Source organism: Narcine bancroftii, chromosome 6, assembly GCF_036971445.1.
Source record: "Narcine bancroftii isolate sNarBan1 chromosome 6, sNarBan1.hap1, whole genome shotgun sequence".
Lineage (NCBI taxonomy): Eukaryota > Metazoa > Chordata > Chondrichthyes > Torpediniformes > Narcinidae > Narcine > Narcine bancroftii.
This window is the reverse complement of record NC_091474.1, coordinates 78031791-78047302: the sequence shown is the minus strand read 5'-3', so window position 1 is coordinate 78047302 and position 15512 is coordinate 78031791. Positions and strand designations below refer to the sequence as shown.

General features: G+C 39.9%; 1 protein-coding gene across 5 annotated transcripts in view; it reads right to left on the bottom strand.

Annotated features, from left to right (window-relative positions):
* Nucleotides 1-251: 251 nt before the first annotated feature.
* The window catches only part of dlg5a (discs, large homolog 5a (Drosophila)), a 159136-nt gene continuing 143875 nt past the window's right edge, over nucleotides 252-15512 (bottom strand). For all 5 annotated transcript variants that reach the window (XM_069885456.1, XM_069885460.1, XM_069885457.1 and 2 more), the window contains 3 exons: nucleotides 15020-15129; nucleotides 7930-8042; nucleotides 252-2094 (listed from right to left, as the gene is read on the bottom strand). In XM_069885456.1, the coding sequence (XP_069741557.1) occupies nucleotides 1991-2094; nucleotides 7930-8042; nucleotides 15020-15129 (327 nt within the window). In that variant the 3' untranslated portion in view covers nucleotides 252-1990. The remainder of the gene's footprint in view (nucleotides 2095-7929; nucleotides 8043-15019; nucleotides 15130-15512) is intronic.

The following is a 15512-nucleotide window of genomic DNA, read 5'->3' as shown; positions in this document are numbered from 1 at the left end:
GAGATTTTACCAGAACTCGAAAAGGTACCACCTCAGTTGAAACATGATCTAAGTGAATGGAAGAACAGATTCACAGGGATTAAAACAAATTAGATGGGGAAATACACACCTAAGTCAGGCTGTTCCTTAGGTAATTAGGGCCACGGGTGAAATTCACCATCAGCCTTTACTGGTTAGTCTCTTTATGGGACCCAAAATGACCTACATTTCACTTTATAATCTATTGGGTAGATGAAAAGACACAAAACAAGTATCAGAAATTGACCTTTATTCTTGTACTAATCAATTGCTTTACATTTGATACAAAGTAATCTTTTAGCGCAGAATAAAAACATCAGTACCGGTTCACCTTGTACCATCTTTGTCACACTCTGACTGTGCCCTGCAATAACTTACATTGGCAGTAGATGCATGGGAATCTGGTCGCTGAATCAGTGAGTTTGAACTTGTATATTGCGCCAAAATCGAAATTCCGACAGTGAGACGGAACATGCACTGTTTGCAAAAGAGAGGCTTCCTCTCTGCCAGAATAAGTTATTACAAAAAAAAATACTAAATAAGCAAGTTGTTCGATTTTGTGAATTAAATGAACATCTTGCCAAAATGATATTTATAGGCCTTAACCTTTTTGTAACTTTTTAAAATCCAATTTTTAAAATGCAATACTTTGCTTTTGACACAGTATGCAAGAAAACATCCCTTTTCATCACGGTATGCAAATGTAAGCAGTGTATCTGTTCCGTGGAATGTCTGAAAGGTCATCGTGCGCCAGAGAATTATTGAAATATGAGGAACAGTCTTGTGTTTCTTTAATGATTCATTTGCATTGAAGACGGGAGGTACAGCAGTGAACTACCTCAAAATGAGACAAACTGGAGGACTGAGAACAATCCTGTGTTAGGCACACATGGATTCACAAGTGCAACATGAAAACAGAGAATACAAATGTTGACAATTTGGCACAATATATGACAAAAAAAACATCCATAAGCACTGCAGATTCAATGACTGCTTTCCAGACAGTGGCAACACTACAATTATTTACTGTGCCTTATAACTACATTACTTAGACAAATCATCCAAGGGAAATATTTTCTTAAAGTTAAATAAATCTATTTGACTGCTACACACACTGAAATTTTCTTTTTAAAAAAAAATGCTCAACATAACTTGCAAAATTGCACCAAAATGAGTTTCTTCAATATTTACAGCTTTTAGAAAGTGTCATAAAAGCATGCTAGGCCGAGCTAATATCATTATTCCCTTGCTACATAATATTAGGCCCAACAATTAAGGTATTAGTTTATACAATATGATCAGATACATTATGCTGTTTACATCCCAAGATCCATGCAGAAAAATATATTTGACAGACAATAAAAACAGAAACAAATGCAGTGATCTGCCCTTCAAAGGAGTGCACAAAAAATGTCATAACTCACTCCAAAACAGTACCAGTCACAAGACCCTTTTCCAACCACGAGATCACACTGTACCAATTTTAGGAAGTTTAACCTGTCAGTAGAACCTCAGGGCGCAATCCTGTAAACACGCCCATTCACATGCACAAATCTCATTCAAAAGAACCGTCTTATCCAAAATAGGGAAAGGGATAAAAACATTCAAGTAAATATTTAAAACAAATAATCAGGAAATATTACTTGTAAACGTGTCTTTCTAAATTTTAGTTGCAACATCACTTTTTCAACTTTTACTTGGGGAAGGGGATCAAGGCAGAATAAAATATATATATTTTAAAATCAGTTGTATAAAAATCCAATTTCTCTTTATATTGCAGTACAGTAGATGCCAGGAATATTTATTAGTGTTTACCCAACACCCTCAGACTAAAGACTTTTTCTGGTGTTCGTGAAGCCACTCAGCATGGTTTAACCCACAACTTTCAGCCAGTTTTAATCCAGACTCGGTGAAGCCATCATCTGCTTAAATGCTTGGGTGTTGTGTGAGCAGGAATTGCCCGAGTAAGGCCCTACAGAGTTCCAGCTGGGATCCAAAGGACTTTGTTTTGCTCTTGATCAACAACTGTCATGATCTGAGTGCAAACATAAAGCAGACTACCTCCCTGGACAACACCTGCAATTAAAACAAAGCAGAGGTTCATAGTTGGAGGGAAAAGTTACACCACAGGATCAGATTTTTTTTAACTTCTGCATCAAAAAGTTATGAAGTAGGCAATTTCTGGAAGCAAATACAAACATTAAACTTTTACTTGCTGCTGCAGTTACAATAAATATTTAAGCCTTATTACGAGGCACTCTTTCCTAGTCAATATACATATTTGACTAATGTGAAAACACAATGCTGGAGAAACTCAGTAGGTCGAGCAGTGTACTTTATGTAGCAAAGATAAAGAAACACAAGGGTTGAGCCCTTCATTAAGGTATGCAATGATTAATGTGCTTTTTATTTTGAAACAAAATAATTGGTTATATTTTCTCACTTTCCAATTTTTTTTCTATTTTTGATCAAGTTGCATTGGAAGGGTGTGGGCTATTGATAGTGGAAACATTATCCCACATGGCTACTTGTTATTGAAGAATCAGACAGCATCTTCAGCCAGTCTAGACTGAAAAACTTGACTGATTTTGTCTTCATCCGAATGAGCTCATCCACATTTCAAGGAGGACTGAGCTGTTCCTCAATTGCCAAGATCCTCGTGTCATCATTATTTGGAATCTGTTATTCAGGCGAATGACTAACCCTTAACCACACCAATATAAATACAGGCAAATCTGATGTTGCTGCTATTCAGATGATAGAACTTCATCCTTCCAGAATTCAATCCCAAGAAATTTGAGATGCAGAATAAAATCAGGGCCACCTGTAGGTTGGGGCAGCTTACAGAATGTATCTAGATTACAAATGTAAATACTGTAGTAGTACACTGTGGGGGGAGTGGGCAGAACCAGCTCAAATAGCTACACAACCTGCTCCTATCTACTGGCAACTAGCCACGACAGCGACGAGGTATAGTGACTCAGCAGCACCCGTAGGTCTATGGAGAAGCCCTGGCCTACTCAACGTGAATGTCATGAGGTAGTACGTACTCCAGATGTCATGATGAGGGTCACCTGCTGTTTGTCTATATCAAGCCTGACAGCACGCCAATAAATGCTTTTCCTCTTCTCTGGCTGAAACCAGAGGTGTGATCTATTATTTATTCTATTTCAACATGATGGCATATGTCCATAAATTACATCTGCCACATTGGTGACCCTTACAAGGGTCTAACCGCGATTAGATCCAGCAATGAACTCTGCGAGCCTCAGCAACAACTGCAAACTTTCGCAAACAGCTCACTTGTGGACAACAAACTTTCTCTTCACAAGCCTAAGCATCAACGGCAACATTTCGGCAAAACACAGCTTGCTTGCCACAAACTGGTCAACCGTAGATTTTACGAATAACTTCAGCAGGTCATCAACAAAGACATCAATCAAGCAAGAGGACAGCGCTTCCCTATACTGTTGACTGAACATACAGCAGATTTGAAAAGACAAAACTATACGACCTAAACTGTTGTTTTCTGCCTCACCAACTGAGAATCCAGCCACAACGACTAGGGGAAGCTGTTTGAATACATCAAAAGCTGCGTGCAAATGCTTGACAAAGCACAGCATGGTAGCCACAGTTTTGCAAAATGTTTACACTGAAGGGATCATAAATCAGCAAGGTCTGCTGTCTCAACACAGGCTTTTCAAACTTGCCTCTTCCGACCTTGAGTCGTTTGTATCTCAGTAGCAGTGACTGGGGGGAGGCCCCCCCCCCGCCCATGTTTCAATCAGTTTCTCTCACAGGGAAAACTACTCGACCCGGGAACAACCAGCAGCTCCTACCCAAGAGAGGAAGCCCGTGTTCCGAGGGACAACTATCAACTCCCCCGTGAGAAGATCACGAGTCCCAGAGGGCAGTCAGCCACCCGCCTCCCCTCCCCAATGGAAGAATCGCCCCAGATATTGAGCTGTGAAATAAAACATTTTTTTTAAAGTAACCTGTCTGAGACCTCGAACTGCAGGCAAAACTCATTGCTACAGGGTTTGGTCTCCTGCTCAACATAGCATTGCCGACACGCCGGGCAAACACCCAGAAGATTTTTCGCGGCTCTGGCAGTCGCTCCGCAGAGCGCCACCTGCCAGCTTCTGTATGACACTACAGACTTTGAGCAGCAATGGATGATCGCTCCGTAGAGCGCCACCTGCCAGCTCCTGCGTGTCATTGCATGCTTCAGCTGCTACTAGACTTTCTAAACTTAACCCTTTCCAAGCAGACTTTGGGATTGGCACTACAGACTCTCACATTTACCAATAACCTTTTTACAGTATGGACTTTTAGTTTCAAATACTGTTCTGAGTTTCTCATGTGCCTTAACTGTCAATGTCTGTAATCAATGTTGACTTTTATCAACTGTCTGATTCCGATTTATTTGTGTTGTCAACTATTGTTTTTTGGCTTACCAATTGATTGTACACTTCCTTCTCCAGCAGCTTTTGTACACGACACAGCACCATGCACACGACACATCGGTTTTGCTCTCCCTCCATGGTTCTACACAGCACATCGGCATCCACATCTGCACTCGAACAGAACTGCTGAGCCAGTTGGTCACTTACCACTGGTTCTTGGGGCAGCTGTGTAGCGGTTCGCTGGGGGGGGGGGGGAGTGGGCAGAACAAGCTCTAACAGCTCCAAACTCGTGATAGCTAGATACAACCTGCTCCTATCTACTGGCAACTAGCCACTACAGCTATGAGGCATCGTGACTCAACACCACCCGTAGGTCTACGGAGAAGCCCTGGCCTACTCAACATGAATGTTACGAGGTAATACATACTCCAGATGTCATGAAGCCTTCATCAAGCCTGTTGTTTGCCTACATCAAGCCTGACAGCATGTTAATAAATGCTTTTGCTTTTCTCTGGCTGAAACCTGAGGTGTGGTCTCGTTATTCATCCTATTTCAACATGATGGCATATGTCCACACTTACATCTGCCACAATACACATATTACTTATTTTCAACCTGCATTGTGCAGATGACAGTTTCTCGTTACAGTAAACTGTGATATAGACCACTTTCTAGGTAAACAAACTGCACATCCAGCCGGCAGCCGCCCCCCACCCCGTAACACAGGAATCACCGGTAGCCGACACCACAGCGCACAGCACAATGAATTACTGCATCTGAGGAAATCTAACCAACTTATTTTAATTATTTAATTTGTGATGCAAATGAGATTTTATATCTTGGATAACCCATTTCCAGCAGCATCCTTCAAATAACTTAATTCACAGATTATTAGTCATACCTTACAAGTTACTGCTTACCCTGTGAATAGTGTTTACACTGCTCTATGCATCAGCTTTCCTCTCAGAAGAAGCAAAAAGCAAAGTAGGAAAATAATAATTCAAGTCTAAAGAATATGTACTTATCCCACACCAATAATGGAAGCCCTGCAAGTCCTCAATTTAATTAGGCAAGAAGAAAAGAATCTATTACTGCAGATTGCAGGGCCTTTACAATACTGAACAATTAGTGCTTGCATTATTGGCAGCTTACTTTCTGCGCCTTAGACATTTCTTCCCCATATGAAAAATTAAATGAATTGAAATGCACAATAATCTTAATCAGTTGTGCGGTACTCTGTTATGTTACGCTAAAAGTGAATGCCACTTTAAAACTAATTGAAAGGGTAAACCTAAGGAACAGAAGATGATTGCTTAAGTACCATGTATGCCATTGTGTAGGTCGATCCCAAAACTTAATTTCACCTTAAGATCAGGTTGTTCTACATGCCAGGTCTAAAATCCAAACCTTGACAGCAAAGTCTCAACACCGCTGCCACCAGCTCCAACACAATCTCACACATTCCCTGTTAGTTATCAGCAAACTCTCAGCACTCCTTTGCGGGATACATTCTACCCACCAACCCCCCCCCCCCCCCAACTCCCAATCCGACTGTTACAGGAGTTGATGGTGGCTTATTTTAAAATATCCAGATAAAATTAAAACCTTTACATGGTAATTTGTTATTAAAATATTGTGATTTGCTTTGAACAACATCCATTAGCCAGTGATTAGTGCCAGATTTGGGGGACGGGGTCATACTATACAAAGGGTGTCGCTCAAAACCTACATTTTAGATGGAAATTCAGGGGTCATCCTGTACACGAGTTGTCCTATACGACTGCATATACGGAATTTGGTATTCAACGTTAGTTTCATTACTTTGGGAAATTTTCTTCATCCTTCAGAACGTGAAATCAAATTGCTTTCAATGGTGTTATAAATTAAAACTGTGCAGAAACAAAATTACACAAAGCTGTATTTTTAATTATTATTATAACCTTTGACCACTTTCCTCTACTACCTACTACTCAGACTAGTAATGAGCCATTATTAAACATTTAACCTGGTTCTCAGCCAATTTTCCAAAAGAAAATATCAGGTAACCACAATCAACCAGAATCTCAAAGGCAATCAGAATGTTAGATTAATCTTGTAGACCTCTATTACCTGTTTAATTAAACTCTGTCTAACTTTTTTATATAAAGGATCTGAATTACAGGTAAGATGTACGGAAGGTGTATGGAACCTTGGTTTTCAAGAGATATTGAGACCCTGGTTAAGAAGAAGAAGAACGGGACCATTAGAGGGCACACAAAATCAGTGAACCGGTGCGGACTCAAAAGGCCAACGTGGCCTGTTTCCGCTCCGTAAATGATTATAGGGTTATAAGTTATTCTGCAATAATTGACCATAGTTATCAATTCACAGCAGAATTGCATTGGGCAGCGCCATCTAGCGTTACTGCACTGCTAGTGCATGAATTACTGTTGAATGTTCAATGTGGTTGGTTGAATAAAGAGTTCTGCTTTAAATGCAATACTCGAATGATAAGAGAGAGGCATTGTATGGACATTACCCATGGAAGAAATTAATATCAGAACAATAAAACAAAATTCATCCATATTTAAATTTGTTAAAACATTTAGACAAACAGCACTGTAACAGGCTAATTCGACCCTACGATTCCATGCTGTCCAATTTACTCCATATTAACGTACACCCTGATACGTTTTTGAAGGGTGGGAGGAAACCGGAGCCCCCAGAGACATGGGAAGAACGAACCAGCAACAGATGCAATGCAAAGCGTTACATTTTAATGATTATTAACAAATATAATATTTTAACAAAATTAACCCCACTGTATCTATAGCAAATATACAGCTATCATATATTTATAAACAATGTGCATGTGAAAAACCCAGACCATTACAGTCTGTGCCCAATACTCAAAAAGGAAAAATCCCCTAAACTGCAAGCCAGTCAAGTAAATCAGTCCAAAAGCTCAGTCCATGGTCCATAAAAGTACAAACTCTTTCCATCGAGATTTTAAATCGAGATAATCTGGGGTTCACTCCAAGAATGGTGAAAATGTACTCATTTTTTTCACTTAAGCTTTTTATTCACACTCTAGCATTGATGTGATTTGGAGTTTTCCCATTCAATTTAAGTGACGATTAAGGACAAATCTAAATGTTACATTTTCCATAAGGGGCTGCCACTTTAACTAAAAAAGGAAGTTGAACTCTTCCTGACAACATATTTTTTGCATGAAACTCAATGTACTGAACTCTGACATAAATATCAAAAGAATTAAATGAGATATCTATTTGTCCCAAATGGATTTTGAGTCATAAAAAAACACTGTAATAATATTAAAAAGTTTAAAGTTAGCTTTTAAGGTCATATAATTTTATAAAGGATTTTCTTAATCAGAGCTTAACATCTTCATTTGCAGATCAACAATGCATGAATATTCCCTAGTTACATTGACAGAAAAGACCTCCTTTCCACTCCCCATGTCACCTCATGCCATAAACCTTTAACTCAGCACAGCAGATATTACCTGTGAAAAATTTGCTGTATTCCTGTTCAATCTTTTGAGCAGCCTCAAATTGTTCCTTGGAATGTTTCTTTTGCGTACCTTTATCTCGCAAAAAGATTGGATCCTTTTGCTCTCTGTAGAAACAACACCACAATGCATGGAATAATGACAAAGGACAAAGATGTGAATGTATTTTGAATCACACAGTCACATAGCATAGAAACAGGTCTTGCAGCAGACCATTTTGCTCATCTAGCCCAATCCCAATTACCCACATTTGGACCATATCCTCTATCCCTAACTTGGACAAGTGCCTATTTAAATGCCTCTTTAACAGCATGATTCATTGTGTCTCCATCACCTCCTTTGTCAACACATTCTAGGTATCAATCACATGAAAATCCTACCTCTCATATCCTCTTTGAAACTCCTGCCTCTTTTCACCCTTTTCAGTAATATGCTGGCCCTGAACTCCTGCTAACACTCATTAAAAAGAATCCCACTTGTCAGAAAATGTTTCACCCACAAGCATTTGCTCCCAATCTATTTTTGACAAATTTTCCCTTGTCTATGAGAATTAGTTCTTGCACAATTCAGCACCTTAAGGAAGACTAACTTCATCCCTTTCCATAACTATCTTGAAACCTGCAGAATTATTATCAGTATTTTCAACAACATTTCCACCTGCCAGATTCAAGGTCAAGCATAAACCCTTACTTTGATGGGACTCTCTAAACATTGTCTCAAAAATCAATCTCTGGCAGGCTTAACAAATTTCACCCCATCTAAGCCTTGCACTGTCATTCCCAGTCAAAATCCCCCACCAATGTAATCCTAATGCTTTTACAACTTTCTTTAATTTACTTACATTTTGATTCTCTGCCAACAATCGGAAGACCATGGCAAAGTGATCGCCTCTCTCATATGCTTAAATTTTACCCAGATGTCCTTGTTGAATGATCCCTGCAGGATAAATTCTCTGCAAACACCTGCCACACTGCCATTGCTCTACATAGAAGTGTGATGTGATCTCAAACAGCATTTAATTTATTGATGACTTGCAATATGGTGCATTGAAATTATTGATATGATTTTGTAATTTTGTTTATTATATTGTACTTAGAAAAAAACCACAAGCAGGATATACCATAGCAAAATCAGCAATTCCTGGTTATACTTAGAATAATTAGCTTCTGTTGAGACAAAATACCATCATTGCAGATTGATAATTTCTGATTAGTACTTGCGCTGCTTGATCTGATCAACATTTCATAGCACCTTAACTTTGCACTTTTTACTACTCCAAGTAGAATTTTTAGACATAAAACAACATTTTATGACCATTTCAAATTTTGTAGGAACTAGTTCACGTTCCTTGCTCAAAGAAAGCTATAAGCTCACCACACTCTTGATTATAACATTGATTGACAATTATTTTATTTGATATTGTAGCAGGCTGAGGGACCGTACGAGTAAATGGGCCGAGTCGCTGCAACACGCGGCCGGTCCAAGATGGCACAGGCTCCCCTTCACTGCTGAGAAGGAGCCCGTGCCTAATGCCACGTGTGGGCTAAGGAGCCCTCCACTTCTGTGTAGCCGGCTGGAGAGTGACACCGCGAGATGATGACGTCACTTCCGGAAGTCGGAGGATGCGTCACTGGAATTGGACAGGCCAGAGCAGGCACGTGGGGAATTCAAACCAGTAAAGTCAGTCTTTGTTTTACACTCACCTTGTGTGGACGTCTCTTTATTTGGTAGCCGTGCCGCAGTAGATGCTACACTATCATATTTAATATCCTTTGCAACCCTTCACATTATCTTTTTAATGTTTTTCTAATTTTCTCATCTTCTGCAAAATTATGCCAGATATGCCTTTGCTAAGAGTTCAATCACTACCGTTTCCAGGACACCAAGAATTGAAAGCAAATGAGTAAATATAACCTGGCTATAATTTCCTTTATCTCTGGAGAACAAATCTGACTTTTAGATCAGGAACAAATATTGAAGAACAAAATAAATATGAACTCAGATCCAATTACTATGTCATCTGCATAACAGTGTAACCTTTAATTTTCTTTACACCACATTTTTATCAACTTTTTACTTCAGGCAATTCTATTTTTCCCTGCTTGTAAATCATGGTCAACCCATTGCATTTATTTCTTGGCAGTAAAAGCCCCGGTATCCAGCACTAAAGGGAACTGATCAATACCAGACGTTGCCTGAGACATGCTCTTATAGTGTCTAAATCACCTGCATTAAGAATGAACGGTTTAAAAGATTTAATAAATTCCACCCTATCTAGGCCTTGCACTGTCATTCCCAGTCAAAATCCCATATAACCATATAACCACTTACAGCACAGAACAGGCCAGTTCAAACCTACTAGTCCATGCCGTAGCAAATTCCCACCCTCCTAGTCCCACTGACCAGCACCCGGTCCATACCCCTCTAGTCCCCTCCTATCCATGTAACTATCCAGTCTTTCCTTAAATGTAACCAATGATCCCGCCTCGACCACATCTGCCGGAAGCTCATTCCACATCCCCACCACCCTCTGTGTAAAGAAATTTCCCCTCATGTTCCCCTTATAATTTTCCCCCTTCAATCTTAAACCATGTCCTCTAGCTTGAATCTCCCCCTTTCTTAATTGAAAAAGCCTATCCACATTTACTCTGTCTGTCCCTTTTAAAATCTTAAATACCTCTATCAAGTCCCCTCTCAATCTTCTACGCTCCAGAGAAAAAAGCCCCAGTCTGCACAACCTTTCCCTGTAACTCAGACCCTGAAATCCTGTCAACATTCTCGTGAACCTTCTCTGCACTCTCTCTATTTTGTTTATATCTTTCCTATAATTTGGTGACCAAAACTGTACACAGTACTCCAAATTTGGCCTCACCAATGCCTTGTACAATTTCATCATAACCTCCCTACTCTTGAATTCAATACTCCGATTTATGAAGGCCAACATTCCAAATGCCTTCTTCACACCATCTACCTGAGTATCAGCCTTGAGGGTACTATTAACCATCACTCCTAAATCCCTTTGTTGCTCTGCACTCCTCAATTGTCTACCATTCAATGTATATGACCTATTTAAATTTGCCTTTCCAAAATGTAGCACCTCACATTTATCTGTATTAAATTCCATCAGCCATTTCTTAGCCCACACCTCCAGCCTTCCTAAATCACCTTTTAATCTACGGTAATCTACCTCACTGTCCACAACACCACCAATCTTTGTGTCATCCGCAAACTTGCTTATCCAATTCTCCACCCCTACATCCAGATCGTTAATATATATAACAAATAATAGTGGACCCAGGACCGAAGCCTGAGGAACTCCACTAGTCACCGGCCTCCAATTGGACAAACAATTTTCTACCACTACTCTCTGACACCTCTCATCCAACCACTGCTGAATCCATTTCACTACCTCTTTATTTATACCTAATGCCTCCACCTTTTTTCCTAATCTCCTGTGGGGAACTTTGTCAAAAGCTTTACTAAAGTCCAAATAGACAACATCCACAGGTTTCCCTTCATCAACCTTTTTCGTAACCCCCTCGAAGAACTCAATCAGGTTTGTCAAGCATGATCTACCCCTGACAAAACCATGCTGATTACTCCCTATCAATCCCTGTACTTCCAAAAATTTGTAAATAGCATTCCTCAGAACACTTTCCATCAACTTGCCCACCACAGACGTCAGACTTACAGGCCTATAATTCCCAGGTTTGCATTTGGACCCTTTCTTAAACAGAGAACCACATGCGCCACCCTCCAATCCTTTGGCACCATCCCCGTGGCCAGTGACATCCTAAATATCTCTGTTAATGGCCCCACTAACTGTCCACTAGCCTCCCTGAGTGTCCTAGGGAATATTTTGTCCGGTCTGGGAGATTTATCTACCTTTATCTTTTTTAACACAGCCATCACTACCTCCTCGGTTATCCTTATATGCTTCATGACCTCCCCACTATTTTTCTTTACTTCAGCTGGTTCAACATTTTTTTCCCTAGTGAATACCGAGACAAAGAAATCATTCAAAATTTCCCCCATTTCCTCAGACTTCTCACTCAGCCTACCCTCGCTATCTACATGGGGTCCAATTTTATCTCTCACTAATCTTTTACTTTTAATGTACTTATAGAAACCCTTTGGATTTATTTCTACTCTGTCAGCCAAAGCCTCTTCATGCCTTTTTTTGGCCTTTCTAATTTCTTTCTTAAGATTCCTTCTACACTCCTTGTAGTCCTCCTTCAACTTCTCAGCTCCCTGCTCTTTATACCTCTTCTACATCTCCCTTTTTCTCCTAACCAAATTTCCAATATTCCTAAGCCTCCCTATGACTTCCAGCCTTTCCTTTGATGCACACTGGGACATAACTACTCTGTACCCTCAAAATTTCTTTTTTGAATATCCTCCATTTTCATTAACATCCTTACCTGAAAATATCCTGTCCCACTCAATACTCCCCAAATCCCTTCTTATTCCTTCGAAATTTGCTCTTTTCCAATCCAGAACCTCAACTTTAGGCCTCTCCTTGCTCTTCCCTAAAACTAACAGAATTATGATCACTAGACCCAATTGGTTCTCCAACATTAATGTCCGCTACCTGATCTAGCTCGTTCCCTAACAGGAGATCCAGCATTACACCGTCCCGAGTCGGTTCTACTACTAACTGATTTAGAAAACAATCCTGAGCACATTTAACGAACTCCAGCCCATCCAGCCCTCTAACTGTATGGGTATTCCAATCAATGTGTGGGAAGTTAAAATCTCCCATGATCACTACCTTATGATTTTCACACATATACGTTATCTCTCTACAAATTTGTTCCTCTAATTTTCTTGGCCCATTTGGTAGTCTGTAATACACCCCTATTAGCACCCTCTTGCTCCTCCACCCCTCAATTCCACCCAAACAGCCTCACTGGTCGATCCCTCCATACCATCCTGCCACCTCACGGCAGTAATGTCCTCCTTAACAAGCAGAGCAACTCCTCCTCCTTTTTTACCCCCTGATCTATCTCATCTAAAACAAATGTATCCTGGAATATTAAGTTGCCAGTCCTGCCCCTCCTGTAGCCAGGTCTCACTAATTGCCACAATATCGTGACCCCAAGTATCTATCCATGCTCTCAGCTCATCTACCTTGTTCACTATGCTTCTTGCATTAAAATATATGCATCTCAGAGAATGACCCTCACATATATTCTCTTTTTTACCTTCTACCCTAATCTCCATCCTACCTTTGTTACCTTTTTTATTCCTATCTAGGTGGCCATACTCCCTGGACACTGCTCTCACACTCTGTTCCCCACCCCCCTGCCAAACTAGTTTAAACCTTCCCCCACAGCTCTAGCAAATCTGCTTGCCAGCACATTGGACCCCCTCCAGTTCAAGTGGAGTCCGTCCCTCTTGTACAGGTCCGACCTTCCCCAAAAGAGATCCCAATGATCTAGAAATCTTATCCCTTGCCCCCTGCACCATCTCTTTAGCCACGCATTCATCCTCCACATCCTCCTATTTCTACCCTCACTAGCTCATGGCACAGGCAGCAATCCAGAGATTACTACCTTGGAGGTCCTGTTTTTTAACTTCCTAATTCTACATAATCCTGTTTCAGGACCTCATCCCCACTTCTAACTAAGTCATTGGTCCCCACATGGACCACGACTTCTGGCTGTTCTCCTTCCCCTTGCAGAATGCTATGTACTCGATCAGAGATATCCCTGACCCTGGCACCAGGGAGGCAACATACCAACCTGGATCCCCGATCTCGTCCCACAAACCTTTTATCTGTCCCTCTGACTAATGTAATCCTAATCCAATGTAATCCTAATGCTTTTACAACTTTCTTTAATTTACTTACATTTTGATTCTCTGCCAACAATCGGAAGACCATGGCAAAGTGATCGCCTCTCACATATGCTTAAATTTTACCCAGATGTCCTTGTTGAATGATCCCTGCAGGATAAATTCTCTACAAACACCTGCCACACTGTCATTGCTCTACATAGAAGTGTGATGTGATCTCAAACAGCATTTAATTTATTGAAGACTTGTAATATGGTGCATTGAAATTATTGATATGATTTTGTAATTTTGTTTATTATATTGTACTTAGAAAAAAACCGCAAACAGGATATACCATAGCAAAATCAGCAATTCCTGGTTATACTTAGAATAATTAGCTTCTGTTGAGACAAAATACCATCATTGCAGATTGATAATTTCTGATTAGTACTTGCGCTGCTTGATCTGATCAATATTTCATAGCACCTTAATTTTGCACTTTTTACTACTCCAAGCAGAATTTTTAGACATAAAAACACTTAATGTAGTCCTTAATTTTGTATAGTTCACTTTAATCAGGTAATTCCTGTAACTTACAAGATTTAAATTTCAATTCAAGCCCGTCACTGGCACTGTAACAGCATTGTGTTAACCGTGCCACTGTCATAATTAACCCCCACCCCACCCCCAACCCCGCTAAGTTTAGAAATAAAGCCTTACTAATATACTAATAAAGATAAGGACTCTTACTAGGCAGGGACAGGGAAACACTTTGGGAAATTTGCCCCGACGGCATCCTGCGCGCTGCCATTTTATTCCAACACAACTTTATTGAAATCTTATTCTGCCGGCTGAATGCTTGCTCCCATCTTCACCAAGGGGTTGTGTGTTGCTTCGGAGAATGTGTGCTTTTACAATTTTAAACTTTTATTTAACTTTTTTATTTCTTCTTATTTATCTTAAATTTCATTTATTTCCTTGATTTTAATTTTGTTGGTTGAGTTGCTGGTTGCTTGAATTCCAGATTCCGGGGATACTACTGTACTCAGCACTTAGTACTGACTTGCAGAAAAACAATCATCTGAGGGTGACCTACTTTACACTTCTTTGCAAAGACAACATTACCCAGCCTTAGAAAAGGGGCGCCTATGAGCATGTTTTTCCTAATTTAATTTCTTTTTCTGTTGTCTTTCTGCAAGAACAAATAATCACTTCCACATACTCAAATCCTATTCTCTTTATTCTATGGAGAATTCTTGAACAATCATAAAACAAAAACACTAAGCTTTCAATAGTTGCATCTACTCACTTGATTTGCTTTAGGTTTTTGTACCGTATGAAAATGACAATAGGGTAGATGTGAATTCGGTGCAGACGCTCGATGGCATGTGGCGCAATATCAAGCAAGCAGTGGCAGTCCTAGAAATAAGGTGAAAATTAGTGAACAAAAACAGTTACACAAGAATAAATACTGGGATCAACAAGGACTTAGTTAGGAAGTAACAGGTTCAGAGATATGAACATGCTATTTTGGCTGGCAGGGCGTTCATTCAAAATGGAGACTGACAGATGTCCAGACATTTTAATAGATGTAAAGGGAATCGAGCAACATGGGGAAAGCTCAAAAACTAACATTGAGGTAGAAGATCACCTATGATCTTTTGCTCAAAGAGCCAAAGAATAACTATTATTGATATTTCTTATGTTCTTGTACAGTCATCTTCAGAATAATGCATCAAATCAAGAGCCAATCTATTGCAGAGATAAAACAGAAGAGTTCTAATTGTGCCTTGGCAAATATC